At 43.4% G+C, this 26,392-nt stretch overlaps 2 protein-coding genes across 3 annotated transcripts in view; one reads left to right on the top strand and one right to left on the bottom strand.

The window, feature by feature from the left end:
* LOC135100668 (high affinity nerve growth factor receptor-like) overlaps nt 1-17,905 on the top strand; it is a 74,926-nt gene extending 57,021 nt beyond the window's left edge. The window contains exons 9-17 of one of the 2 annotated variants that reach the window (XM_064003800.1): nt 66-415; nt 903-1,039; nt 3,126-3,255; nt 5,269-5,385; nt 7,547-7,725; nt 9,311-9,434; nt 9,675-9,788; nt 13,575-13,733; nt 16,015-17,905. In XM_064003800.1, coding sequence (XP_063859870.1) covers nt 66-415; nt 903-1,039; nt 3,126-3,255; nt 5,269-5,385; nt 7,547-7,725; nt 9,311-9,434; nt 9,675-9,788; nt 13,575-13,733; nt 16,015-16,197 — 1,493 coding nt within the window. In that variant the 3' untranslated portion in view covers nt 16,198-17,905. Of the gene's footprint in view, nt 1-65; nt 416-902; nt 1,040-3,110; nt 3,256-5,268; nt 5,386-7,546; nt 7,726-9,310; nt 9,435-9,674; nt 9,789-13,574; nt 13,734-16,014 lie in introns of both variants that reach the window. The other variant, XM_064003799.1, reaches the window with a different exon arrangement.
* LOC135100959 (uncharacterized) overlaps nt 1-21,479 on the bottom strand; it is a 228,424-nt gene extending 206,945 nt beyond the window's left edge. The window contains exon 1 of the mRNA XM_064004575.1: nt 21,104-21,479. Coding sequence (XP_063860645.1) covers nt 21,104-21,212 — 109 coding nt within the window. The 5' untranslated portion in view covers nt 21,213-21,479. The remainder of the gene's footprint in view (nt 1-21,103) is intronic.
* Between the last annotated feature and the right edge of the window lie 4,913 nt (nt 21,480-26,392).

Here is a 26,392-nt window from a genome sequence, read left to right as displayed (position 1 = left end):
CGAACATCCTCCAGACTTACCAATGTATCCCACACTAGACATTCCTCTCTCTTATTTCTCTCCAGGTTGCATCAGGTTCCCCGACTCCCTGACGCACGCTAAGCCAGGCAAGTACGAGGTGCAGATCACCAATGACTATGGCAGCGCCAACGCCTCGCAGCGCCACTCCCGCCGCCTCAGATTAGGCCTCTGCACCATCAGTAACTGCAGCTGCATCATCGATCCCTATTGCAAACTGCCGAATGTCTTGCAGCCTCTGTCCACACACGCGCCCAACAGTTCCTGTCCCATCATCCCCACCACTGCAAGGCCCTCTCCCCCAACCTCCATCACCAGACTCCCCAATTCCACCCCCTCCTCCACCAGCATCTCCCCTACTAGCACCTCCACGGAGACTCTGCCTCTCTCCATCACAGTAAGTGCCTCACCTCGCCGTGGCTGCTTCCCTCTCACGGTGTTTTCTTCAAGTGTGGAGAGTTAGGTAATGTAGTAGAAAATTGAGAAATGTGATTCTTCCTTTCACTCCAAACTTCACACACACACACACACACACACACACACTGGCAGATATATATATATATATATATATATATATATATATATATATATATATATATATATATATATATATATATATATATATATATATATATATATATATAGATAGATAGATAGATAGATAGATAGATAGATAGATAGATAGATAGATAGATAGATAGATAGATAGATAGACAGATAGATAGATAGATAAAAAGATATTTTATTGATTGTATACAGACATGTAAATTAATAACTCTCTCTCTCTCTCTCTCTCTCTCTCTCTCTCTCTCTCTCTCTCTCTCTCTCTCTCTCTCTCTCTCTCTCTCTCTCTCTCTCTCTCTCTCTCTCTCTCTCTCTCTCAGCTGACCATCGTAGTGTGTGTGACTGTTGTGGTGTTGGGCGTCACTCTTCTGCTTCTCCGTAACCTGCGAGCGGCCCGGAGACGCCAGCCGACCTACGTGGACTCATGCCCTGACTCACCCTTCCAGATCACCTTCATGTAAGTGTCTCGCCCGAGGTCGTACAGTGCCTAACATTGCTCGCTCAGCCACGCAAAACAAGACTTCCCGTAAAACTAGATGTTGAAGACGAGAACATAACAGTGCATTATAAAAGAAAAAAAGGAAAAAATATCAGCATAAGTCCAAGTTCTCTTCTTACATTTCTCAGTGACAAAGCAGAGTAAGTAATAGCGAGGAAGATACAGGAGATAGTGGCTTGGTATGGTCTTGGTGTGGACTTTGCATGGACATAGTAAAAGAAGGAATGACTGGTGAGAGAGAGAGAGAGAGAGAGAGAGAGAGAGAGAGAGAGAGAGAGAGAGAGAGAGAGAGAGAGAGAGAGAGAGAGAGAGAGAGAGAGAGAGAGAGAGAGAGAGAGAGAGAGAGAGAGAGAGAGAGAGAGAGAGAGAGAGAGAGAGAGAGAGTAGAAGACAGAGCCCTATGGAAAAAAAAATCAATGGGGTACAGCGACTCAATTATAAACATGGAAAAAGTTGCGAAAGAAATGAGAGATGGAATGATTGAAGAGAGTGTAAGCGTAAGTATGGAAGAAGAGGGATGAATGAAGAGAAGCATGACGTCTTGTAGTACATCATGAGAGAGAGAGAGAGAGAGAGAGAGAGAGAGAGAGAGAGAGAGAGAGAGAGAGAGAGAGAGAGAGAGAGAGAGAGAGAGAGAGAGAGAGAGAGAGAGAGAGAGAGAGAGAGAGAGAGCAGCAAAGAGAGCGAGATGATCAGGTGCAGTTTAGAAATGATTATTCCCCTCTGTAAGCCCTTGGTCTTTTTGTGCCATTATACTCGCACATTCCCTCAGGATTATATACAGAGGCGCCCGGATCTCCGCCGTGGTGATTGAGGACTGGGGACTATAGAAAATACTTCTGCGCCGCACCTCCTCCACTTTCAAAGGCTGTAGTTGAAGTTACACGATTTTTAAGGATTTTTTTTTTATGGTTGTGGTGACATTAACAGGATTTCTACATAATTACCATGAGAAGCACTCTTGATAACCCGGCTAATCATCTCAGTGGTCTTTGAAAATAGTGGTGGTGACAGAATAAATGATTTCTGGATACGAGCCATGGAGAGAAAGGTGCGACATAGTGGTTGACAGAAGCGGCCTTGGTAATAAGCATGAAAGTATTTACTCCATCTAGCGCCCCAGGGATAAATAAGCTTTAGCGACGACTTTAATTTTCTTCGCATTGACTGAAGGTATAAATAAGAACGTAGGAAAATAAGGGAAGCAGCAAGAAACCGTCAGACCTACACGTGGCAGTCCCTGTAGCTCCCTTGCACCTCACTTTCTCATATTATACTATTTTATTTATTGTGACTGAGATGAACTGACACAAGAAGGAAGACTATAGTGTGTCGGTCACGTGAAGAAAAGGAAAGAAGCATGTGTAGGGAGAAGAGTGATGGAGATGGAAGTACAGTACAGGGCAGGAGACGCAGACGAAGGCCAAAACAGAGGTGGATGGAGTACATGAGGGAGGACCTGAGGGAGCAAAACAACTGCCAGAGGACGAAGCGTATGACCGTAGAAGAAGAGAAGACCACCAAAACAACGATCCCATGCAGATGAGAGAAAAGGTGTCCAGAGAAAGAAAGTGGTGGCTAAAATTCAGATGATTACACGACTTGATCGAAGAACCCAACTGATTTTCCCTGTGGACTATGAAAACAGTCTTTACTTAACTTAGACAACAAAGAATTTCAAAACATGAGCCTTTGTCTAGTTTAGCAACAAAAGCTTGAGTCTTTTATGACACAACGACAGGGGAATGAATAGATGAATAATTAAACTTTACCAGTAACACGGAATCCATTCCTGTAGACTGGCGCAGCGGTAAACAGACAATGAATATATTAGACACCACACCACACGAGAGAGAGAGAGAGAGAGAGAGAGAGAGAGAGAGAGAGAGAGAGAGAGAGAGAGAGAGAGAGAGAGAGAGAGAGAGAGAGAGAGAGAGAGAGAGAGAGAGAGAGAGAGAGAGAGAGAGAGAGAGAGAGAGAGTGTGGAGAGAATGGGGGAGAGGAAGGAGAAGGAGTTTAACAGGAGCAGTGGGTGCCTGTGCAGGGATGACGAATGCCAGAAGAAGAGTGATGGGCTCCAGCTGCAGGAGTTGATGCCCATGAGCGTGGACCGCCTCGTTGAGAACCCGGAGTACATTGGCAACGGCAAGATTACCCTCGCCGCGAAGAAACAGGTGAGGACACAACTACCTCCCTCCCCTTACCTTAAACTTCCCCTTCTAAAAAGCTAACCCTCCTCCTTATAGTTTTCGTCCTGTCCCCTTCTCTCTCACCGCCACTTCCTTCCGTCTTCCTAACTGACAGTCTTCGTGGGTATGAATTAAGGTTTATGCGAAGGGAATGTTTGGAAATGCACAATTTGTTCTTGATAGTAAACTACGGGTGAGATAATAGAAGTGGAGAGAGAGAGAGAGAGAGAGAGAGAGAGAGAGAGAGAGAGAGAGAGAGAGAGAGAGAGAGAGAGAGAGAGAGAGAGAGAGAGAGAGAGAGAGAGAGAGAGGACTGTGTGTGTGTGTGTGTGTGTGTGTGTGTGTGTGTGTGTGTGTGTGTGTGTGTGTGTGTGTGTGTGTGTGTGTGTGTGTGTGTGTGTGTGTGCGTAACAGAGGAAAGTTTAAAAAAGGGGCAGAAAAAAATTAAAAAAAAAAAGAGGAATTTGATTTTCAGTGGCAGGGAACACAATTGTACTTGAAATGTAGCCACAAAAACATGCCACTCAGGATGGAACTAATAAATCCAATGTAGAACGAAAAGTGGCTCAGATTGCTACGAGAAAGGAAGAGAAAACAGACTTAGAGGCATCGTTAGACTACGATCAGACAGAAATAGGAAAAATTTACCGGATGGAGAGAGTGCAAGAGAGGGAGGTTTCAAGACACTTACCTCTAATTCTGGATGATCGTTTTTTACCCTTTCTTTAGGACTGACACCCCCAGAGAGCCTTACTTTCGTTCGTTTCGTAACCATAAGCCAGTGCTCCTCTTAGACAGAAAAAAAGGATAGACAGACAGAAAGACAAAGAATAAATGTACAGGATAAAAAATGAGAGATGTTAGAATGCCTGGTCTCTCTAACATGGCCCAGAGTCGACCATAGGCTTCACCAGGAATGCCAATGAAGCCACTAGGCCGCCCGCAAATCAACCATAGAGGGGAAAGAGAGTGGGAGATAGGCGACAGAAGGGAGGAAGGGGGAATTGGGAGAGGGAGGGAAAAGGGAAGAAATACAATAGGGAGAGGGGAACAGAAGGGCTCCAAATATTTAATAGCGGCCAAATTTCTCTCTTTTCTATGGAGTTTGGCTCCGATGTCTCTCTCTCTCTCTCTCTCTCTCTCTCTCTCTCTCTCTCTCTCTCTCTCTCTCTCTCTCTCTCTCTCTCTCTCTCTCTCTCTCTCTTCCACAATGAGAGAGAGAGAGAGAGAGAGAGAGAGAGAGAGAGAGAGAGAGAGAGAGAGAGAGAGAGAGAGAGAGAGAGAGAGAGAGAGAGAGAGAGAGAAAGAGATTACTGTCTCCTTCCCAGTACAGTAAATAGACACATAAATTAATTAAATTAAATATACAAATAGCTATGGAATTAATTGGGTATTTTTCCATCACTAGAAATATCATACCATGTTAATTCTCGGGTAATTCATTACGGGACATATCTCAGTTTTACATAAGGGGGAAAAGTGAGGCAACTACGTGATATAGCCCTCTAATTTGCAGCCTCAGATATTAGTATGGCAAATTTACATAATATTCCTCGTAACTTTTGTGGACTTCCATTTTTTTTTTTTTTCGTGATGAGAGTGAGAAATAAAATAATAACACTTGTAAGCTCGAGTATATATAAGAAGAAATGGTTTCAGGCATGTATTGTACGTACACACACACACGGAAAAAAGAATATTGAAACGTACGAAAGTATTTGTATTGTGTAGTGCAGTGTGTGTGTGTGTGTGTGTGTGTGTGTGTGTGTGTGTGTGTGTGTGTGTGTGTGTGTGTGTGTGTGTGTGTGTGTGTGTGTGTGTGTGTGTGTGTGTGTGTGTGTGTTGCGATATTTTCCTCATTAGAGTTGCTCAAGAGAGAGAGAGAGAGAGAGAGAGAGAGAGAGAGAGAGAGAGAGAGAGAGAGAGAGAGAGAGAGAGAGAGAGAGAGAGAGAGAGAGAGAGAGAGAGATGACAGTGATGACTGTATTGTTCTCGCAGGCGCCAGTCATTCCGTGGGACCACATCAAGTTCGTGTCTGAGCTGGGCGAGGGAGCGTTCGGCCGCGTCTATCTCGGAAATCTGGACGATGGGTGGCGGCGACCCTCTCAGGTGGCGGTGAGTGTACCCATACACGATACTACGAGCAGCACTTCACCTCTCTTGCCAGCATCCCCACAGCTTCCCTCTCCTGCAAGTCTTCTCGCCACCTCACCTCCTTGTCAGCATCCTCGTCACTTCTCTCTGCCACTCTCTTGTTTGATAACTTCTTTACCATCTCCCTCTCTTGTCAGCCTTCTCGTCACCTCTTTTTTTTTGTTTTTTTCAGCCTCCTCACCACCTCTCTCACTTTCCCTTGTCAGTCACCTCATCATGTCCCTCTATTTATTTTTTCACTAGGTCTGTTTTGTTTTGTTGTTATTTTTACTCTTCTTGACTTTACTTTCTGTTACCCTCTTTGTTATCGATCAGTGTCGGTCAGTATGCCTGTATCTATCCGTCTTTCTTCCTGTCTGCCTTTCTACTGTCCTATCATGTTTGTTCTTTGGTTTATGTCCCCCCTCCTCTCTCTCTCTCTCTCTCTCTCTCTCTCTCTCTCTCTCTCTCTCTCTCTCTCTCTCTCTCTCTCTCTCTCTCTCTCTCTCTCTCTATCCCTCTCTCTCCCAGTGTCTGTGAAGATACTCGTCAACCCACCAGACCTTCCAGCCGCATACAACAACAGTTATTGTCTCCATAAACCCACCACTGTTTACCGGGACCCTCATTCATTCAGCTATTCTCCTCCTGCTTCTCAACTTCCTCCTCCTCTTCTTCTTCCCCCTTCTCCTTCTCTTCGTTCTCTCATCCTCCCGCGTTTAAATTCTTTAGTTCCCACGCTTCACCCCACCTGTTTTTCATTATGCAGGTAAATATTAATTAGAGGATTATGATGCATGTCATTCATCCTAAACAGAGGTAGAGAGCAGTTGTCCGTAAAAGCAATAGTAGTAGTAGTAGTTGTAGTAGTAGTAGTAGTAGTAGTAGTAGTAGTAGTAGTAGTAGTAATAGTAGTAGTAGTAGTAGTAGTAGTAGTAGTAGTAGTAGTAGTACAAGTAGTTGTAGTAGAAGTAGTAGTACAAGTAATAGTAGTAGTTGTAGTAGTAGAAGTAGTAGTAGTAGTAGTAGTAGTAGTAGTAGTAGTAGTAGTAGTAGTAGTAGTAGTAGTAGTAGTAGTAGTAGTAGTAGTAGTAGTAGTAGTAGTAGTAGTAGTAGTTGTTGTTGTTGTTGTTGTTCTTCTTGTAGAAGTAGTAGTAGTAGTAGTAGTAGTAGTAGTAGTAGTAGTAGTAGTAGTAGTAGTAGTAGTAGTAGTAGTAGTAGTAGCTGTAGTAGTAGTAGTAGTAGTAGTAGTAGTAGTAGTAGTAGTAGTAGTAGTAGTAGTAGTAGTAGTAGTAGTAGTAGCTGTAGTAGTAGTAGTAGTAGTAGTAGTAGTAGTAGTAGTAGTAGTAGTAGTAGTAGTAGTAGTAGTAGTAGTAGTAGTAGTAGTAGTAGTAGTAGTAGTAGTAGTAGTAGTAGTAGTAGTTGTGATAGTGGTGGGGATGGTGGAGGTGGTGGTAATAATAATAATAATAATAATAATGATAATAATAATAATAATAATAATAATAATAATAATAATAATAATAACAATAATAATAATAATAACGATAATAATAATGCGCCCTCCCATCTCATCATTATTCTCTCTCTCTCTCTCTCTCTCTCTCTCTCTCTCTCTCTCTCTCTCTCTCTCTCTCTCTCTCTCTCTCTCTCTCTCTCTCTCTTTCCTTCCACTATTTCGCTTCATATTTCTTCACCTCCTCCTCCTCCTCCTTTTCTTCACCTGAACAACCTCTTTCTTCCATTACCTCGTCTCTTATTTCTCCTCCTCCTCCCCGTCCTTACCTTCACTCACGTTTTTCTTTTATCATTTCGTCTTTTATTTCTCTTTTTTCCTTGTTCCTTCCTACACTCAACTCTTTCCGCCTACTATTTCGCCTCGTATTCCTCTTCCTACTTCTTTTCCGCCAATCTCTCTCTCTCTCTCTCTCTCTCTCTCTCTCTCTCTCTCTCTCTCTCTCTCTCTCTCTCTCTCTCTCTCTCTCTCTCTCTCTCTCTCTCTCTCTCTCTCTCTCTCTCTCTCTCTTCTATTTCTTCACCATTCCTCCTCCTCTTTCTTTTCTCCAACCTACATCTTTCTTTCTTACATATTTCGTCTTTTATTTCCCCTCCTCTCCTCCTCCTCCTCCTCCTCCTCCTGCAGGTAAAGACGCTGAAGAGTGTGGGGCCCGAGGCAAGGCAGGAGTTGGAGAGAGAGGTCGAGCTTCTGAACAACCTCCAGCATAAGAACATCGTCAGCTTCTACGGCGTGTGCTACAGCTCCGACCTGCTGCTTATGGTCTTCGAGTACATGGAGCACGGGGACCTCAACAACTACCTCAGGTGCGGCAAAAAGACGAGCGCTAGGAGGCGTAAGAGGATCAGGAAGCGGGGCAGGAGGGTGAAGAGGGGGATGACGAGGATGGGAAGGCTGGAGTGGAATAGAAAACCTTTGGAGGGATAAATTGAATCACGGGTAATAAAATGAGAGCTGCATGGGAAGATTAGAGGGGGATGACGGAATATGTGGGATGAAAGGTTGTGTGCGTGTGTGCGTGTATGTGTGTGTATAGTAAGGGATTGGGTGGGTTGTGAACAGCGTGTGTTCACTACCTCCAGGACGCCAAGAGGTTGGTTTGGATGGAGGAGGCTCTGGGTACAAAAAGAAATATTGATGAGAAACGAGAAGAAAGAGTGCAAGGATCTTAAGGGCTGAGGGGGGGAGAGAGAGGGGAGTGGTTGTAGAGAAAATAGGGTTCGCTTTGGGAGGTTTAGGAAAGGAAAAAAATGTCATTTCGCTTCAACACGCGCGCGCGCACGCACACACACACACACACACACACACACACACACACACACACACACACACACACACACACACACACACACACACATTATATTACAGTACACGCTCTATGTTCGCTATCTGCATACATTTTTTATCTCGTATCACCACACCCCGCCTCAGTCACCTTCCTCTCTCACCAACACCTCGCGCCGGTGCTCCACTTAACAGCTTAACAGGGAAGCATTAATCTGTTATCCGCGCCCCGAAAGGGGACACTGCAGCACCAGCACGTCCTCGTCACCAGGCGTGTGTGAGGCGGGAGTCTGAGCCTAACACAACTTACATACATTACACTTCCTATCGCTACCAACTGGAAAGATTTGCATCCAATATATTTTCCTTTCTTCTATCGCTTTTCAACGCTTTTCTTTCCTTTTTTTTTTCGCCTCGTGTATTTCTTCCACGCGCTACTGAAACATTGTTCAGGTATCATTTTTTTCTTTCTTTCTCTCTTTGCTTGTGAGTTTGTATTGTACAGGTGTGGAAATAGATACTGACATGTCAAGTTTAGTAATGTGATGATTCTATCTTATTCTGTTTACCTATTTCCTTATAAATCTTACGGATGCGTCACTTGAGAACTTACTTATATTCCACACTTACACCAAGCCATTATATTAAGCTCAAGAATAAGCCATAGCAGAGAGAGTTAACTTGCTCCTATAGTAACTATTGTCTCCTCCTACCTGTCCAACTTAACACATCGCTGTACAATCATTGCCAGAGATCGAGTAATCTTCCGCGCTCACTTCACGGTGTTTTGCGACCAAACTCGATGTTCTCTGACCTGCTGACAGTCTCCTAACTAATCATGACAACTGATGGATTCCCAGCATATCAGAGGATTTATGGTTGCTGCAAGAGTCTAAATGCAGATGGAAGAATGTATGTTAGTGTATAAATATAATTCCGAAAAGGTGAGAGTTTCCTTACAGTTTAAATTTCAAGAAACAATGTAAGAAAACAATCACCCGTTCAGGATTATACAGATCCTGGCAAACTAAACTACTTAATATGGAGTTTAGTGAAATTATGCCCATGCTGCTCACCCTCGCCCCTCTCCTGTCTCCGTCCCTCCAGGAGCCACAACACTGACGTGGCGCTGCTGGCGGGAGAGGAGCCGAGCATGGAGCCGCTCTCCGTCATGGACTGCCTTCAGATCGCCCTCCAGATAGCGGCAGGCATGAAGTACCTCGCCTCTCAGGTGTGTGTGTGTGTGTGTGTGTGTGGGTGTGCGTGTGTGTGTGTGTGTGTGTGTGTGTGTGTGTGTGTGTGTGTGTGTGTGTGTGTGTGTGTGTGTGTGTGTGTGTGTGTGTGTGTGTGTGTGTGTGTGTGTGTGTGTGTGTGTACGTGCATATAACTTTTCTAATCCTTCAAATACTGTTTATCCTGATGTAACCTAACTTAACTTAATCTAACTAGCTATGTCTATTCCCTGCCCCAGCATTACGTACACAGGGACCTGGCCACGAGGAACTGTCTGGTGGGGGCAAGCCTGGTGGTCAAAATCGGTGACTTCGGGATGTCCAGGGATGTCTACACCACTGACTACTACCAGGTGAGCGCCACTTGTCATCTGCTGCACCTGACACACTCACATGAATCGCTCAGCACATGAATTAGTGACTACGTCTGGTAGCAATCAACACCACCAACGCTTCTCTGAGTTTTACAGTGAATAACATTTGACTTATTCAGCACTTCGTATTGAGGTCAGTGGGGCACATGGCTGGCTGCAAAAAGCGGTTTGTTTCCGCTAAGAGGCAATCCGCTCCCAGCAGACACAAGGTGAGCGCGCCATTAAAAACATGGACGGCAAGGATGTGAAAAAGCTAACTAGAGGAAAGACGAGGGAACAGAAAAATTGGAGTAAAATCAATTTTGAAAATAAACATACCGGGTCTCCTATAGCGTGCAGTGATTCCAGCTTTATTTTCAATTAGGAAGGAATCACTGGTGCTCTCTGCAGCTGAGGGGAGGAGAGTAGTGAGGAGGAAAATAAAAATGTAAGGAGAGAAAATAATTGCCAATCAATATATACTGCAATCATACCTAAGCGAGACGACCATCAAAGGTCGCGTTACAAAAGCCTGGTAAACTCTAATTACATGTCCCGGAAGGTCCAGCGTAGAACTAACTAACTAGCTCATTAGTTACCCAGCATAACTAAAGTCGGTGTTTCCAGGCAGATGCACCCCGCCTCCCAGTTCCCGCCAGGTGAACGTTTCCCCTTTAATAAGCTCACCTGGGTGGCCCACCTGTGCCGCTAACAAAGGATAATCACGCTGAAAAAAATTTGCCTCGATCCGGACCACTTAAAAAGGAAAAGCAAAGAAGAGGAAAGTGGGACACGAACACATAACCAAGTGACTTACTTACCGAGATGACCGACTGATTGAGTGAATGTGTGCGTGTGGCTGACTAACCGAGGGACAGATTCACCGATTGACTGACCGACCGAGTGGCAGACTGACCGACTGACTGACTAAATGACAGACTAATTGACTGACTGACCGAATGGCTGACAAACTGACTGACTGACCGACTGATTCACTGACTGATTGACCAAATAATTGGCTGACTGATCTAGTGACGAAATAGCTGACTGACTTAACATGACCTTCATGAATGGAAGGCACTGATAATGCTACATAATTCAGCGTAATTTAATACCAAAACATCCTCTGCTAATGACATGGCGATTCGCAAAACAAATATGAAATGTTTTATATGGGTTTTTTCTTGTTTTTTACTAGTCTGCTTTAATTCCTATTATAAATCTATAATTCTGAAAAGGAAAAGAGACCAGAAAATGAAATATCAGTTAATGCTCCACAGAAGCAGTAGAGCAACTGAAAATATATCAAAACTTAACAAAATAATACGACTCAGTGTTGCTACAAGAAAGCAGGTGTACAATAATTAGTAGTAAGAAAAGCATATTAAATATCACAACATTCATTACTTTTAATGCTTTCATTATCGCGATATAAGTATGATTTTATTACAAACGCCATTACAGTATTAAGTGTACCATAATAATTGCCGTAATGAATGCTTTATTAGACATTTCTACTTATGAACTACTTTATTTAATCGAGCTTTTTTTTTTACGTCCAGTTCCCCTAATTCATCGTGACTAAGACTGTGCCTGTCTGGTTTGGTATTTGGGAACCGTTATTTTGAGTGGACGCCCTTCCTAACCTCTAACGAATCACACATAATCGCTATCCTGACTTACTTTGTTTATGTAAGAAGGACACTGGACTAGGACCATAAAAACGTTAAAGAAAAAAGACCTACTGAAGATACCAGTCCCTACAGAGTACTGAAAAAAAAAAAAATGATCATCCGAAATTTGAGAGCTGCCTTGAAACCTCCCTCTAGAAATAGTGATACCCAAAGATAGGAGGAAAAACAAGGGATTGACTTTTGAAACGGTTTAAGTCAAAGGTAGGAGGATATACATGTGGTTGGCAATAGAGGGCATTATAAGGCTTGACAATCGTCTCTGGTATTGAAAGAGTTACTGAGGACTGGGACTCGCCAGAAGAGGAGACGTGAATGATGGTCATATTAACACGTGATAATTGAAGGTGTGTACGGAGAGAATCAATCAAGAGTGTTCCCCCTTATGTGCCATGAACACTAATGAAAACATATGTGTGTGTGTGTGTGTGTGTGTGTGTGTGTGTGTGTGTGTGTGTGTGTGTGTGTGTGTGTGTGTGTGTGTGTGTGTGTGTGTGTGTGTGTGTGTGTGTGTGTGTGTGTGTGTGTGTGTGTGTGTGTGTGTGTGTGTGTGTGTGTGTGTGTGTGTGTGTGTGTGTGTCTAAGCTGGAAGACTCAACAAAGACTAATAGGGAACACACGTTAATTCGCTGTTTGTGCACACACACACACACACACACACACACACACACACACACACACACACACAGAGAGAGAGAGAGAGAGAGAGAGAGAGAGAGAGAGAGAGAGAGAGAGAGAGAGAGAGAGAGAGAGAGAGAGAGAGAGAGAGAGAGAGAGAGAGAGAGAGAGAGAGAGAGAGAGAGAGAGAGAGAGAGAGTGGTAATGTGCGACGGAATGTAATATAATGTGATAACGTCCACGTTCAAATTGCACAGAAATAATAATAATAATATAAAAACGACTCCTACACGGGGCTCGATTTGAACACTGCCTCATATCATCTCTGTACCTTTTATATAATTTCAGTAACATTATCCCGAGTATTCAGTTCTAGTATCTATCTATCTACGTGTGTGTGTGTGTGTGTGTGTGTGTGTGTGTGTGTGTGTGTGTGTGTGTGTGTGTGTGTGTGTGTGTGTGTGTGTGAGAAATTTCGTGACGCAGCAGCAGTGATATTTTAAAGTAGCGTTATTTGTAAGTGATAAAGGAAGGAAAGAAAAGAATATGCAGAGAGAGAGAGAGAGAGAGAGAGAGAGAGAGAGAGAGAGAGAGAGAGAGAGAGAGAGAGAGAGAGAGAGAGAGAGAGAGAGAGAGAGAGAGAGAGAGAGAATGTATAGGCTTTGACTGTTTGAGAATGATGATGCTGATAATTATGATAGTGAGAACTGATGATGATGATAATGATGATAATGATTAGCATGATGATCTTACTGTTATTATTCCATCACTACCATACTTAATCGTGGACGTGGTACACATCAGAGAATCAGAAACCCAAATAAATAAATAAATAAATAAATGAAGTGAAGAGAAAAGTAGGCATTTTGAAAGACAAACACAAATCAATATAAAAGCGAAGAAGAAAAAGGCAAATGGAACAAATGCCCACAAGCAGCACAACAATAATACAATAATACAACACAAGAAAAAGAAGTATAGGCATTTTATATTTCTTTCCTCAAGGGTTCCCAAGGGAGCGTCCTACACTGCGCCCTCCTTCTTCCCAGTCACCTTAACGCCACACGCAGGGAATGCAGGCACACGTATTCCAAATCCCCCCTGCCTACATCTATTTGTCCGTGTTTAGAGCTTGCCTCCTTTCCAGAACGTCTCTATATGCAGAGGGAATCGACGAAGGGAATGTGTTGCGGTGAAAATATGTTAAATGCTCTAAAAATATAACGCTTGTGTCCATTTGTATATTGATGAGGATAGAGAGAACTTTCCCTACTAACAAGAGCAGCAGTAGCACTATGACAAACTACATCAGGAACACCCGATATCTTCATTTTATACTCTCTGAACCTTCATCACTCCCCGCCGGCAACAGCAACACCACTATTAACAAAAAACACATCAGGAGCATCTCACATCACTTTCTACCGGGAATATGTCTTGCACTCTCTAATACTTCGTCTCTCCCCGCCGCCAACAGTTCGGGGGTCGCACGCTGCTGCCGGTGCGCTGGATGCCGCCAGAGAGCATCCTGTACCGCCGCTTCACCATTGAGTCAGACATCTGGAGCTTCGGTGTGGTGCTGTGGGAGATCTTCACGGGCGGCAAGCAGCCCTGGTACGGCTACACCAACCAGGAGGTGAGACACTGGGGATTGTGTGACTATCTTCAAGGCCACTAGTTAGTACAGTCATCGTCAGAAATCCAATGCACACTGGAAATCCTATGTCTTCTGTGTTTCCTTCAATATTAAGCAATCTGATTATTTTTTACGAGAGAGCGCCTCTAGCCAAGGACAACAAAACAGGCTAAAAAATAGGCCCACTGAGGATGCCAGCCACTAAAGAGGTCTTAGAATCTGTCAATTGTCAGTTGTAAGGGGATTTTCAGCATATTTGTATCAGAGGGCTAAAGACTGAAGGAAAACAGAACACATTCGGAAGAAGTCCAGCAGATTATTTGATTTCTGACCACGACTGTACCATAACTACTATTCATTGTATAGATAAGAGGTGCACGAGGACGTGGTATCAAGACATGTGAGATCGCTCGTAACCTGAGGAGACGCGCAACTTTCAGATAAGTAGTTCATAATCAGAGGTAAGTATTGCGTACCTGCCGTATCTAAGAAACCTTTAAGGGCAACACAGGAGTGACAGAGGCTAAGAATGTTAACTTCGCCTTTCTTCGCGTTTGCCCTTACCTCCCTTACCTAGTCCAGTGTGTCCGTATATACGAATATTATGAACTGGCAAGAAGAAAATGGTTAAATAGACGTGAAGGAGATAATCTTCCCGTTCTCATATTGTGATGAGTGTTATTTTTAAACTTGGATAAGGTATGCCACTGACGTCAGCCCCCGTCTATCTCTCTCTCTCTCTCTCTCTCTCTCTCTCTCTCTCTCTCTCTCTCTCTCTCTCTCTCTCTCTCTCTCTCTCTCTCTCTCTCTCTCTCTCTCTCTCACCCTGACATATGACACTCCTCTCACCAAAGCGCACACGTGTATAAGTGCCTTGATAAAAATAGAAGTAATACAAGATTTTTTTATATCAGCGAAAGTCGAGAACCGTCACACACTAAGCGTATCAGCGCTATTAGAATTTTAAACAGCCACAGGAGCCTGACCAAGAGCTGTACAAGTTGTGTAATACCGTGTAACTAGACGCCGATCCCTAAGGTACAAAAAGGAGGGAAGATTCAGATACACAACGCAATCGAGATCCTGGATGGGCCTGGTATTCTCCTATTACACAGTGAAGGTTACAGGACGGTGGCTCGGAGCTCGCAGCCTTCGGAGTACGCGAGGAAAATCATGAAGTTACGCAACAGCTGTGAAAGTAATCAAGTCTGTGAAATAATGGCACCAAATTCTCACTTACCATTAGGTGAATTGTGCTGAAATTGGACGACTTGTAATTTAACAGAGCATCAAAGTGAATATCTTATACTGCACCTCTTCTACTCTTTTTATTTATTTATTTATTTTTTTTTTTTAGGTGAGGAAAGGAGGGAATGGCAATTAGATTTTTCTCTTTACCTGACTTGTATTTCGTCTCCACGGTGAATAATTCATACAGCACTTCTTTTACTCAGCTTTTTTAAGACCTTAGCCAGTGTCATCTATACGAAAAAGAAAAACAACAATGAAATCCACCTTTTCTGGAGTCAGGTTAATACCGCCAGCACCCAAGCTCTGCACAGTGGGAGGAAGCGAGGTAGTAAGCAATGCCGTTTACTAACTTCTTCCAACAATTCTGCCACCCAATCCTCTTTCCCAAGTATTAGGAGGAGGGAAGGGATTCTTTTCCCATCAAGCGTGGATCTCTGCCTCTCCGCCGCGTCGATAATAGCAAGCAGTAGTGGATTTTCTTTGTGTCCTTCCTGTATCAGCCAGGATCAGGACTCCCTCTCCCCCTCCTTTCATAACACACGGCCATAATCCTCACCACCTCTCTTCCCCGCTTCTGATCATCCTTCACCCGCCATTCTAGCATCTCTCACTTCTAATCCTCACCTTCTTCTATCCTTCTGAAGTTGCCAATCCATTAAGAAAAGTCCAAAGACAAGTTCAAAAATACATAGGGGTGTGTCTTGAAAATCCTGCTTCCAACCACCCTTCATCCCAAATACGATCTCTATCACCTTTCATCCCTGTCCTGTTCCCTTCACCCCTAATACCACGCCTGTCACCTTTCATCCTTGCCTTGCCTCCTTCATCCCTGGCACCATGACAATCACTCTTCACCCCTGTCATGCCTCCTTCCCCTGTAACGCCACGCCCACCACCCTTCACTTCAAATACCAACCTGTCTCCTTCATCTCACCCCTCCCACCCCTCACCCCTGCCCTGCCTGCCTTGCCATAACGGGCACACATAGCCGCACATAACAGTAACCCTTCCCCTGCCGCCTCTCCCGCAGGTCATCACGCAAATCACAGCCGGCAAGATCCTAAACTGCCCAGACAACTGCCCGCCCGACATGTACCGCGTGATGGTCGCCTGCTGGAGCAAGAACCCGCATGAGAGGCTTCCTATGGCCACGCTGTACGAGAGGATCCGTTGCCTTACCACCGACGAGCCACACGTCCTCGATTATGACTGAGGGCGGCTGGGCTGGTGAGGGGCACGAGGCAGGACGGAGGGGAGGAGACTGTGAGTGTGTGAACGTCTCGTCTCTCTTCACCTCCCCCAGACCTTATGCAGCGCTACCAGCAGCACCAGGCACACCACAGGCATCTCTCTCTCTCTCTCTCTCTCTCTCTCTCTCTCTCTCTCTCTCTCTCTCTCTCTCTCTCTCTCTCTCTCTCTCTCTCTCTCTCTCTCTCTAAGAAAAGCGAAATACGGGCCAAGGAGCTGCTAGCATAGTATTGGCGTGTGAGGGAAAAGCGAGAGTATTTTTATTACGTGCCCGGCATGAAAGACAGGCGAGTACAGAGCGAGGATCATATTGCCCAGTAAATGGACAAGATGTGTGTGTGAGCGGGTCTCGCGTGTCTGTAATGTGTGCGGGGATGAGTTGTGGATGTGAGTGTAGTGTTGTTTTGTTTTGTGTCTGGAATGAGTGTGTTAGGAACTGAATGTGGAAACGTGTGAACAGACTTGTGTTTAATGTGTCTGGTGTTAATAAGGTTGTGTTTGATATCAGTAAGGCTGTATTTGGTGTGTTTGGTATCAAGTGACTTGAGCTTGGAGTATCAGATGTGTGTTGGTTTGTGTGTGTGTGTGGTGTGTCTAGTGTAAGTAGGATCACATCTGATATACCTGGAGTCATTAAGGTTGTGTTTGGTGTGTCAAGTACGTAATGCGTGTTGGTGTGTGTGTTTGGTGTGTCTGGGATCAGTAGAGTTCTGTTTGGTATGCCTGGTGTCAGTAAGGTTGCGTTTGCTGGGAGCAAGGTTGTGTCTGGTGTGCCTAGTATCAACAGGGCTGTGGTTGGTGTTCCTGGTGCCTGGTGGCCGCCCTTCATCAGCGGTGCTCTAATACTACACAGGTGCAGCAGGTGCTCGGCCTCTCCACTAGCCCTTGGTTGATTCCCACCACGAGTCACCTCACTCTAGTCTGTGTATCGACGAGTAGCGGGTTCATACACCTACATTATAAATACTTGAGAAAGTTTGTACAGAAATATAAATATTTATCTTTTGTAAAGAATAGAGAAAATAATATATAAATCCAGAGACAGAGAGAAAATCATATTATTGTATGTAATGTAGGGTATAAGAATATCCTTTGTACTGTTGCATGGAAAGTATCATGTATATAAGAGTGAGAAATTATTTCCAAACACACACACACACACACTCACATTTATATTTATGGTTGTTTACATAGAGATGATTTACAACACGCCCAAATAAACACATAACATAAGCATCCACAACAAAATAATAACTGATACCACACTTCCTGCCACGAATCTATGGGAGTGGAAAACGGTGCGGGTGACGCCATTTCACATCCATAGAGACTCGGTCCCCCTGACCCAACCAAACAATAACGGCTCTGTGTACATAGCCTGTATATAGTCCTGTACCAGAGTAGATAAAAATGAATGAAAATAAAGAGTAATTTTGGATGAAGCAGAATTTCACGGGTGAGTGTTTCCTTTGTACAGGTTTGACGTATTCATCATATGCCTATGATAGACACGCGCACTCACACTACCTGACTCGTTTAACTGTAACAGAGTACATACGTGAAGTCTTGCTATGTAATTTCATACGCTGTGACAAAACCCGGGGACGCGCGCGTGAGTGTTTGTGGGAAAGTGACGGCTGGCGGGGCAAGACAACAATAAAGATTGGCTTTGTGCTGGTGTTTATTTTACTACGCCATGTATTCAGTGTGGGAGAGAAGCTGCCGGTGCTTTGGTGGTGTTTGGCACCACAGTGCGAGTCTTGCTTTGTCGCCTCCCTTGCTCTAAACAGGTTAGTTTACCTTGACATTTGAAGTTTTAAACATGATATGGAATATATCTTTAATGAATTACCCAGATAAATAATTAATTTCAATTTCACTTCAATAGGTGACTAAATAGCTTCACTGAATACAAAAATAAAAATTAAATGATTTTTTCAGGCTGTTATATATATATATATATATATATATATATATATATATATATATATATATATATATATATATATATATATATATATATATATATATATATATATATATATATATATATATATATATATATATTATAGGTTAGGTAGAAGTGGGAAAGGAGCAACGATCTGAAGCGCCGTTTCAACTTTCTCTTCTGGCAGAGTAAAAAGAATACCTCGTTCTGACAGGAAGTTTCTGATCTCGCCAATTTTTCAACCCTTTTCTTTCTTCCTTTCTATGTTGTTTTTTTTAAAGAAAATGCCACTGAATTTCTCAACTGGTAAAAGAAACGCGACTACCTTCTCCAGACAATGTTTTCACTAACACCACCACCACCACCACCACTCATCACCAGTAAAGAACTCCATTTTTCCTCACCTTAGCCATCATTACCATCACCATCCAAGTTCTACTGGAGGCAAGATCACCACCACTATCACCAACGCAATCACCAATACCATTACGACCACTACTAAATCCCAATATTACCATAAAATATCACCACCACCACAACTGCCACCACAGCCACAACCATAATACTTCCTTTCACTTTGTACCATCATCACAATCTCTTTAGCCACCAAAAATCATCATCGCCACCACCCTGACAAACAATAGAAAAAAATAATAATAATATATATACCAGCAGCATCAACATCAACAACATGGTAAAGGGAAATGAAAAACATGGGATAAATGAAGAAGAAAAATGTGTAAGTATGAATTTCCACACACACACACACACATAACAGTATAATATATTTTCGCCACATTACGAGGTTTTCCTGCCCTCATTTTACGAGCTGAGAGGAATATTTCACCAGCTAATGCAGCAAAACTTCCCCGTACCCTCTCCTGGCTAAGCTACCTTATGAAGTTCCCCCGTTTCTTTTACCATGCTTCTTCCGCAGGGCTGGCATTATGTATCCCCATTAGGCCAAGTTGCCCTACGGAGTGTTACTGTATCTACTTGCTGAGAGAGAGAGAGAGAGAGAGAGAGAGAGAGAGAGAGAGAGAGAGAGAGAGAGAGAGAGAGAGAGAGAGAGAGAGAGAGAGAGAGAGAGAGAGAGACCCGTTTTCTTTCACCGCGACTATTTTCAAATGCCACAGAAATGATTAGCCGGTATCTCAAGAGTTTTCTCCTGTTACTAATGCAGAAATCCTGTCAATAAGTCACGAGAATTACAGAAACTCTTAAAAACTCGTGTAATTTCAACTTGAGCCTTTTTTAAAATGGTGGAGATGCGGCGCAGAAGTGTTCCAGAGAGAGAGAGAGAGAGAGAGAGAGAGAGAGAGAGAGAGAGAGAGAGAGAGAGAGAGAGAGAGAGAGAGAGAGAGAGAGAGAGAGAGAGAGAGAGAGAGAGAGAGAGAGAGTTAAAAAGCCTTACTACATGGTTTTTCTTTTTCCACAAAACACGCAACTTTCTCGCTGCCAAATATTAAGCCATCGCCACCCGCGTGAAAAAAGGAGACGATATGTTTTCTTTTTCTTATATTTCTTTCATTGTGCTGTATCCTGAAAGATTTCCCTCCACGTGACTGTCAGATAAGGGGGACAGGGAGGCATACAAGTGTCTGTGATAAGCAGTTCACTAAATAAACAATTCACAAGACAAGATGAGCCCTTTCTTCCTTCTTTCATCCCTGTTACTGTCACTATACATTTTCCTAGCATTGGAAGTAAAACCAAATAGTTATTACGTCATGCTGCACATGCAGAGCTACATATGAAGAAAGGCAGGTACGAGATCGCTGCTAGAGGTTCCAAAGCATCTAGAATTCATGGCCAGTTCCTCCCGAGCCTCGCATGACCTTGCCGAAATTGCTCGGTGACGAACTCGCGTACTCTAGTCCCACTGGGTAGTAGCGAGCCCCATCAGGTGCTTGTATTTCCCTCGTCTGAGTATTGTTGCATTGTTGCATGTCTCTTATACGAGAAAAATTATAGATCTGCCTGATTAATATATGACAGGATGAAAAATGCATGCTTCTTATACGACTGATATATGATAGGAATGAGCAATGCATGTTCTCCAAGAGACTAATATATGGTAAGGATGAGCAATTCATGTTTCCTATACAAGATACATAACTGCATGACTTTATGATACGGGTGAGAAGTAAAGCCTAGCGAGATGTAATGAAGGAAGAAGTAACATCCATTCCTAGTACGATATTTGGCTATGCAACAGCTTCTCATAATTACAGCTGGACGTTAAAATGTTATTAATCCTATTGTTTTACTGACAAACAGGGTACATGGTTAAAGGAAATGTAGTACTCTCATAAATTAAATAATCTATTGAACATCGGCATTTATTTCCTGGAGCGTGCCAGATGTCGCTACTTGGGCGGGAGGAATACAATAAACTTAACAGTGGAAGGATTCTGCAACTTGTGGTCAATAGGGAATTTGACAATAAACAATAAACAACGTGTTTACAGTGACAACAGAGTAAGTCAACTGGCTCCATGACAAACTAAACAAAGATTACAGTTAGGCACGCAAAATATCGAGGCTTTATACATGTAGAATCACGAAAACAAACCACGAGCCAGAACCAAGTCAGTTAAATTAAGCATTGTTACCATCACTACACCACTCATACAGGTAACCATAGACTGACACATCTCAGCAACACGATATGGGTTAGAACATGAAGGAATCTCAGAGAAGCCAGAAGGCCTACATATGGCAACGCTGAATAAACACTGTTACCCAGTCCATTCATTTATCTCTAAAATCCCCCTAATGATTCTACACCTGCAGTCTAATTACCGAGTCTATTCCACTCATCCATCATCCGCTGAACCCACATATAAACATTAAAGAAAGAGGAACGTCCTGTAAAAGCCTGGTAATCATATAACCACCCAAACAAACCAGCGGTACTTACCACTCAGTTGGTGCTCATTGAGCTCCGGGCAGGCGCCAGTTTCCTCTCTACGTACACACTTGATAAGGCACGTCCCTCGCTTCCCTCGCACTGCACTGTACTCTGTCATCGTATGTGAATGTGAGTCTTGACTACACACGTTACAGCACAAGGTTTATCGCAAGGCAGGCGCGGACTAGTGCTCGTGAACACTAGCACCCTCCCGCCCGCAGCTGTACGCCACCTGACGGCAGAGGGAGAAGATGCAAGCAGGACTGGTAGCTGAATGTTTTCTTGTTTCAAAAGGAGGATATATCTGCGCACCTTTTCATCATGGGAGGAAAATTCTCATAAAAGGTAAGCAACAATGATAACATTTTCGTTATCTTTGCTGTATTTGCAGTGAATACAAACGAGTACTTGTCACAGAGTTAAAAAACTGCAGGTGTGTTTGCTGGGTGTAGGGACCTATGTGATACAATGTGTGTCCTGTAAGGGTGTGGATGGGTATATGTGATGCTGTGGGTGTGCTGGGTGGGTATGGGAAGACTACGTGATACAGTGCATGTGTTGCAAAGGTGTGGGTGGGTATATGTGGTGCTGTGGGTGTGTTGGGTGGGTGTGAGGGGCCTATGAGATACAATGCGTGTCCTGTAAATGTGTAGGGTGGGTATGTGATGTCACGGCCATGGTTAGTTGAATGTGAGTTTTTGAAGCGTGAATTGTAACCGTTCAAACGACAACTGAGAGTCAATAGCATTTAACAATGGATCAGTGTATTTGCATGTTCATTTCAAGATGGAGTATAAATCCTAGGTTAAGTTTACTGATAAAAAAAAAAAAAGAACGGACAGATATAGAGGTTGAGATGGAAAAAAGCGTACGTAACACTGAGAGCAACTGACAAATACTAGTTGCAGTCTACATAGTCACCTTCACTCAATGTCGGTAATTCCCTGCGTGTGTGTGTTGGTCATTACCGTGGCAGCCTAGTCCTCATTCTTCTCCTTGACAAGAATGTGGGACCAAAATTGCGCCTCAGCCCCGCAGGAGGGTAGAGTTAACACGACCGAGTAACGAACAATGGAGATGAAACACTGGGTCACAATATGGGGAGCACACAGGGCGAGGGGCGAGGCTCAGCACAATGTGACCCGCGGCTTGATGAGGAAAGAGGACACAAAGGGAGACTGAGGGCACCTTACACACTGAACAAATGCCTTCACTGTAGCATAGATTACACGCAGATTATATCTTTGGAAACCTAGATTCTTTTGAAGGAAGGCAGTAATATGTAACGTGTATCTACAAAGGGAAGGGAAAATGCCTGGAAGAAATGAGTAGAGTAAGAAATGGTTGTCAATGATGGCAATAATACATGCAGTAACCTCAATCACACAATGTAAATAAACCGATGAAATATATTGTCATTCCTTTGTGCAGTAATATGTAACTTGTATCTACAAGAAGGGGAATTACCTGGAATAAGAGATGAGTAAAATAAGGAATGACTGCTAATGATAGTAATGTTATACCATCTCACTATAAACAGATGAAACACAGAATCACTGCCCTGTGCAGTGTTCAAGGTATTCGTCTCTCGTGCCTTTCCCAACCCTGATCCTGCATAGCACCCCAGCCACCTCTGCCGGTGCACGGACCGCTGGGGCTGGCAGGCTTCCCAGATATGGCACATGTGATGGATTAAAGAAGACGCAAACATAAATCCTCAGGGGCCGACGATATGTTCTTCAGTATGGCCGCCTTCCGTTTGAAAATTGATGGAGAGGGAAAGGCCAATCTGTTCGGCATTGCAGGTTCTTCCGCCCGCTGGCACGCCGTCATTTACTGCAGCCCTCTGACGCCAAAGAATACTGCATCTTAGGTATCATGCCGACTCTCTCTCTCTCTCTCTCTCTCTCTCTCTCTCTCTCTCTCTCTCTCTCTCTCTCTCTCAGTAGCTTCGTCATGACCACTCCTTCACAAATGTACTAACCTAACCTAACCTAACCTAAACTAACCTAACCAAAACTCGCAGATGCTTTCCTTTCGGCACAAGCAAGCCTCGTCCCTCGCCTGGCTGAGCTGCGGTGGATTGGGAGAGGGGGATGGCTAATGCCGGAAGTGGGCGGGTGTTGGGGCCATCCAGGAAGAGGGTGGATGTCTCTCACTCGCAATAAGGAAAGAAGTTTAGGGGGTATTCGGAGGGAGGCTCAGTGGTGAAATGCTCCGATAATATATAGATCCATATTCTGAAACCTTTACGCACCGCATCTCTATAAAATTCAAAAGGCTCTTGTTCAAATTACACGAGTTTTTAATGGTGTTTTTTATGGTTCTAGTGACAAATTAACAAGATTTCTACATTATTAACAGGAGAAATACTCTCGAGAATCCGTTTAATCATCTATGTTGCCTTTGGAAATAATCGTGATGAGAGAACAAAAAGTTTCAGAATACTGGCCATCCTATCACAGGCTCGATTTTTTGCTCAGTCCTTGTGTATTTCAGCATTGTAATACTAAGCTTGTATGATAAGGCAAAGAGAACTGATGAAGCAAGTTAGTGTACTGGGAGGAGCGAGGGAGGCGTGGGGAGAGATGGAAAGAGGAGTAAGGCAGATTGCAGGTTGGCTGACTGGAGGAATAAGCAGAGGAGAGCTGGTGAGGCAGGTGGGGTGGCTTGGAGTGCGAGGAAAGAGAGAATTGAGACGTAGAGAAGGCAAGAAGTGACCTTGTGGGGTAGCTGATCCATTCAGGCAGGTGCGAGAAAGGGCTTAGAGATGAAATGAGCAGAGAGGCAGGTGGGGTGGCTTAGAGTGCGAGAAAAGAGAGTTGAGATGTAGAGGCGAGGAGTGACGCTGTGGATGGTTAATCTGGTCAGGCAGGTGCGAGAAAGGGCTTAGAGATGAGATGAGCAGAGAGGCAGGTTATGAGAAAAGAAGATGGGTGAGAGATGAGGCGAGGAGAGGCGAGTGGTGAGTGGTGAGTGGCTGGTGGTCTAGGAGGAGCCGAGAAAAGCTGAGGAATGGGAAGAGTATAGAAGCAAGTAGTGTAGGACTGATGTAAGCAAAAGAATGGAAACTAGAAGCCTGTGAAAGAGACGTAGGAACATAAGAAAAAGTGGGCGAGGAGAGGTGAGAGGTGATTGGGGTGAGTGGTCTAGGAGAAGCGGGGAAGAGCTGAGAGATGAGGAGAGTAGAGGAGTAGGCTGAGATAAACAAAGTGGAGATTGGAGGGCTGAGGAAAGAGACGAGGAGCAGTGGCATAACAACATAACACAAAAAAAAAATGGAAAGATACAAACCATTAGGCCTACCAGTGGATATCCCTGTATAAAGCACCTGGGCTATGCTAGGGAAAGGACCATATTAATCGGATTCTCAAGAGTGCTTCTATTGTTCATACTATAGAAATACTGTTAATCTGTCATCAGTACCGTAAAAACATCCTTAGAAACCTGTGTAACTTCAACTAGACCTTTATAAAAGTTGCGGCCAAAAGTGTTTCAGAATATGGTCCTTAAGAGTTGGTGGAGCGCAAGGAGGCAGGAGACCGCGGGCCGCACGGTCCCTCTGAGGCAGCTCACGTCGGCAAGTTAGAATGTCAGGGTGTCTGGGTAAAGGTTACTCACGTCCCTGGTCATTAGTCTTCCTTGTTTACTTCCTCACCCGCTTGGCTCGTCAGGTTGGTGAGGGAGGCAGAGGAGATGGGAGGAGATGAGGGGAGGGGGCAAGCTAGTTGGGGGGGAGGATAACTAGGGGTGGAGGGAATAGTATTGGAAACGTTTTCCGTTTAATTTTATGAGAACAGCAATTAAACGGGTATTTTCATCGTTTTTTTTTTTCTCTCTTTCTTTCCTTCTTTCTCTACATAGAAAAATAAATACATGAAAAGAAAGAAAGAAGGAAAGAAAAAGTTGTAAAAAGTCTCTCCTGCCTTGATTACCTGGGGGAATTTGCACATTTGAGATGAAATCCAACACAATATCGCTGGTCGCAGTTTAAAACAGAATAACATTGTCTTATCTGGCGGCGATAGGAATCCATCAGACATTCCTGTTTAATAATTTCGCCATTCAGAATATATTAACGAGGGGACGAGGCGACGCGCGGATTCAGACTGCTATATTTAATAATTTTTTTTTTTTTGTATAAAACATAATTAATCGCTTAAATAATAATGAAAAATATATATAGGGATTCAGTACGTTTCAAATTTATTGTATCTTTTGTACATAATCATGAATAATGACAATATGAATGCATAATTCCTCGTATATACCAAAAAGATAACATTATTATCATCAATTTACATTGCAAACTGAAATTAATCGCTTAATGATAGAAAAAGGTTCAACTTGCATAGAAATAATTTCTTTTTACCACATAATCCTAATGTAATATAATTATACGAAAAGAAGAGAGGATAGTTTACAAGCAACAGAACGGCAACCAATCCTCTCTAAGCGTCAGCCTGGTAACATGGATATTGTGTGTGTATGTGTGTGTGTGTTTTGCTAAAATTAAATATGCAAAAGATAGCTATATTAAGACTTTTTTGGATTATTTTGGTATTTTCATAGTATTTTCTTTTCGTTTTGCTTAAAGTTCCGCCAAAGGAACAAAAAAAATTAGAAAAAAGAAGAGAGAAAAAAAAATCGGTCATAACGCCACTTTCAGAAAAAAAGAGAGAAAAAAAATATAAGAGAAGAAAGAAAGCATTTGGCCAATTTAGCTTCTCCTGCATTTCTTACTTTATCAATTGTCTCTTTTTAGTCTTTTTGCTTGGGGAAAGAGAGAAAAGAAAAGTTTGCCTCTGTCCATTAATGACCCAGCTCCCCTCAGTTCTTGTTACTTGTTATTGTGTATACCAGGACGCATTTATTTCAACTGTCATATTTAGTGTCTTTTGTGTGTTGAAGGAGAGAGAGAGAGAGAGAGAGAGAGAGAGAGAGAGAGAGAGAGAGAGAGAGAGAGAGAGAGAGAGAGAGAGAGAGAGAGAGTTCCAATTACTAGTTAATGTATATACCAAGAACCATTTATTTCATAGCTATATTTTACAAGTGACAGTAATATTAGTTGCTGCTTTACCAGTAGTAATCACTCCATCCCTCTGATCTTTCATGCACGAGTGAGAATGCTCTCATTATGCCATTAGCTTTAAGTGAGTGGCAGTGAGCGGCAGTGACAGGGCGATGTGGTGATGGTGGTGTGTGCCAAGGACACGGGGACAACGGGTAGCAGCCCCATTGATGGCAGGTGACGGCCATTGAAAGTTAATATTGACACATAACCCACTTAGGCGTAAA

The sequence above is a fragment of the Scylla paramamosain genome, chromosome 5 (genome assembly GCF_035594125.1).
Source record: "Scylla paramamosain isolate STU-SP2022 chromosome 5, ASM3559412v1, whole genome shotgun sequence".
Classification (NCBI taxonomy): Eukaryota; Metazoa; Arthropoda; class Malacostraca; order Decapoda; family Portunidae; genus Scylla; species Scylla paramamosain.
The sequence above is the reverse complement of the archived record's forward strand: the minus strand, read 5'-3'. Positions and strand labels throughout refer to the sequence as shown.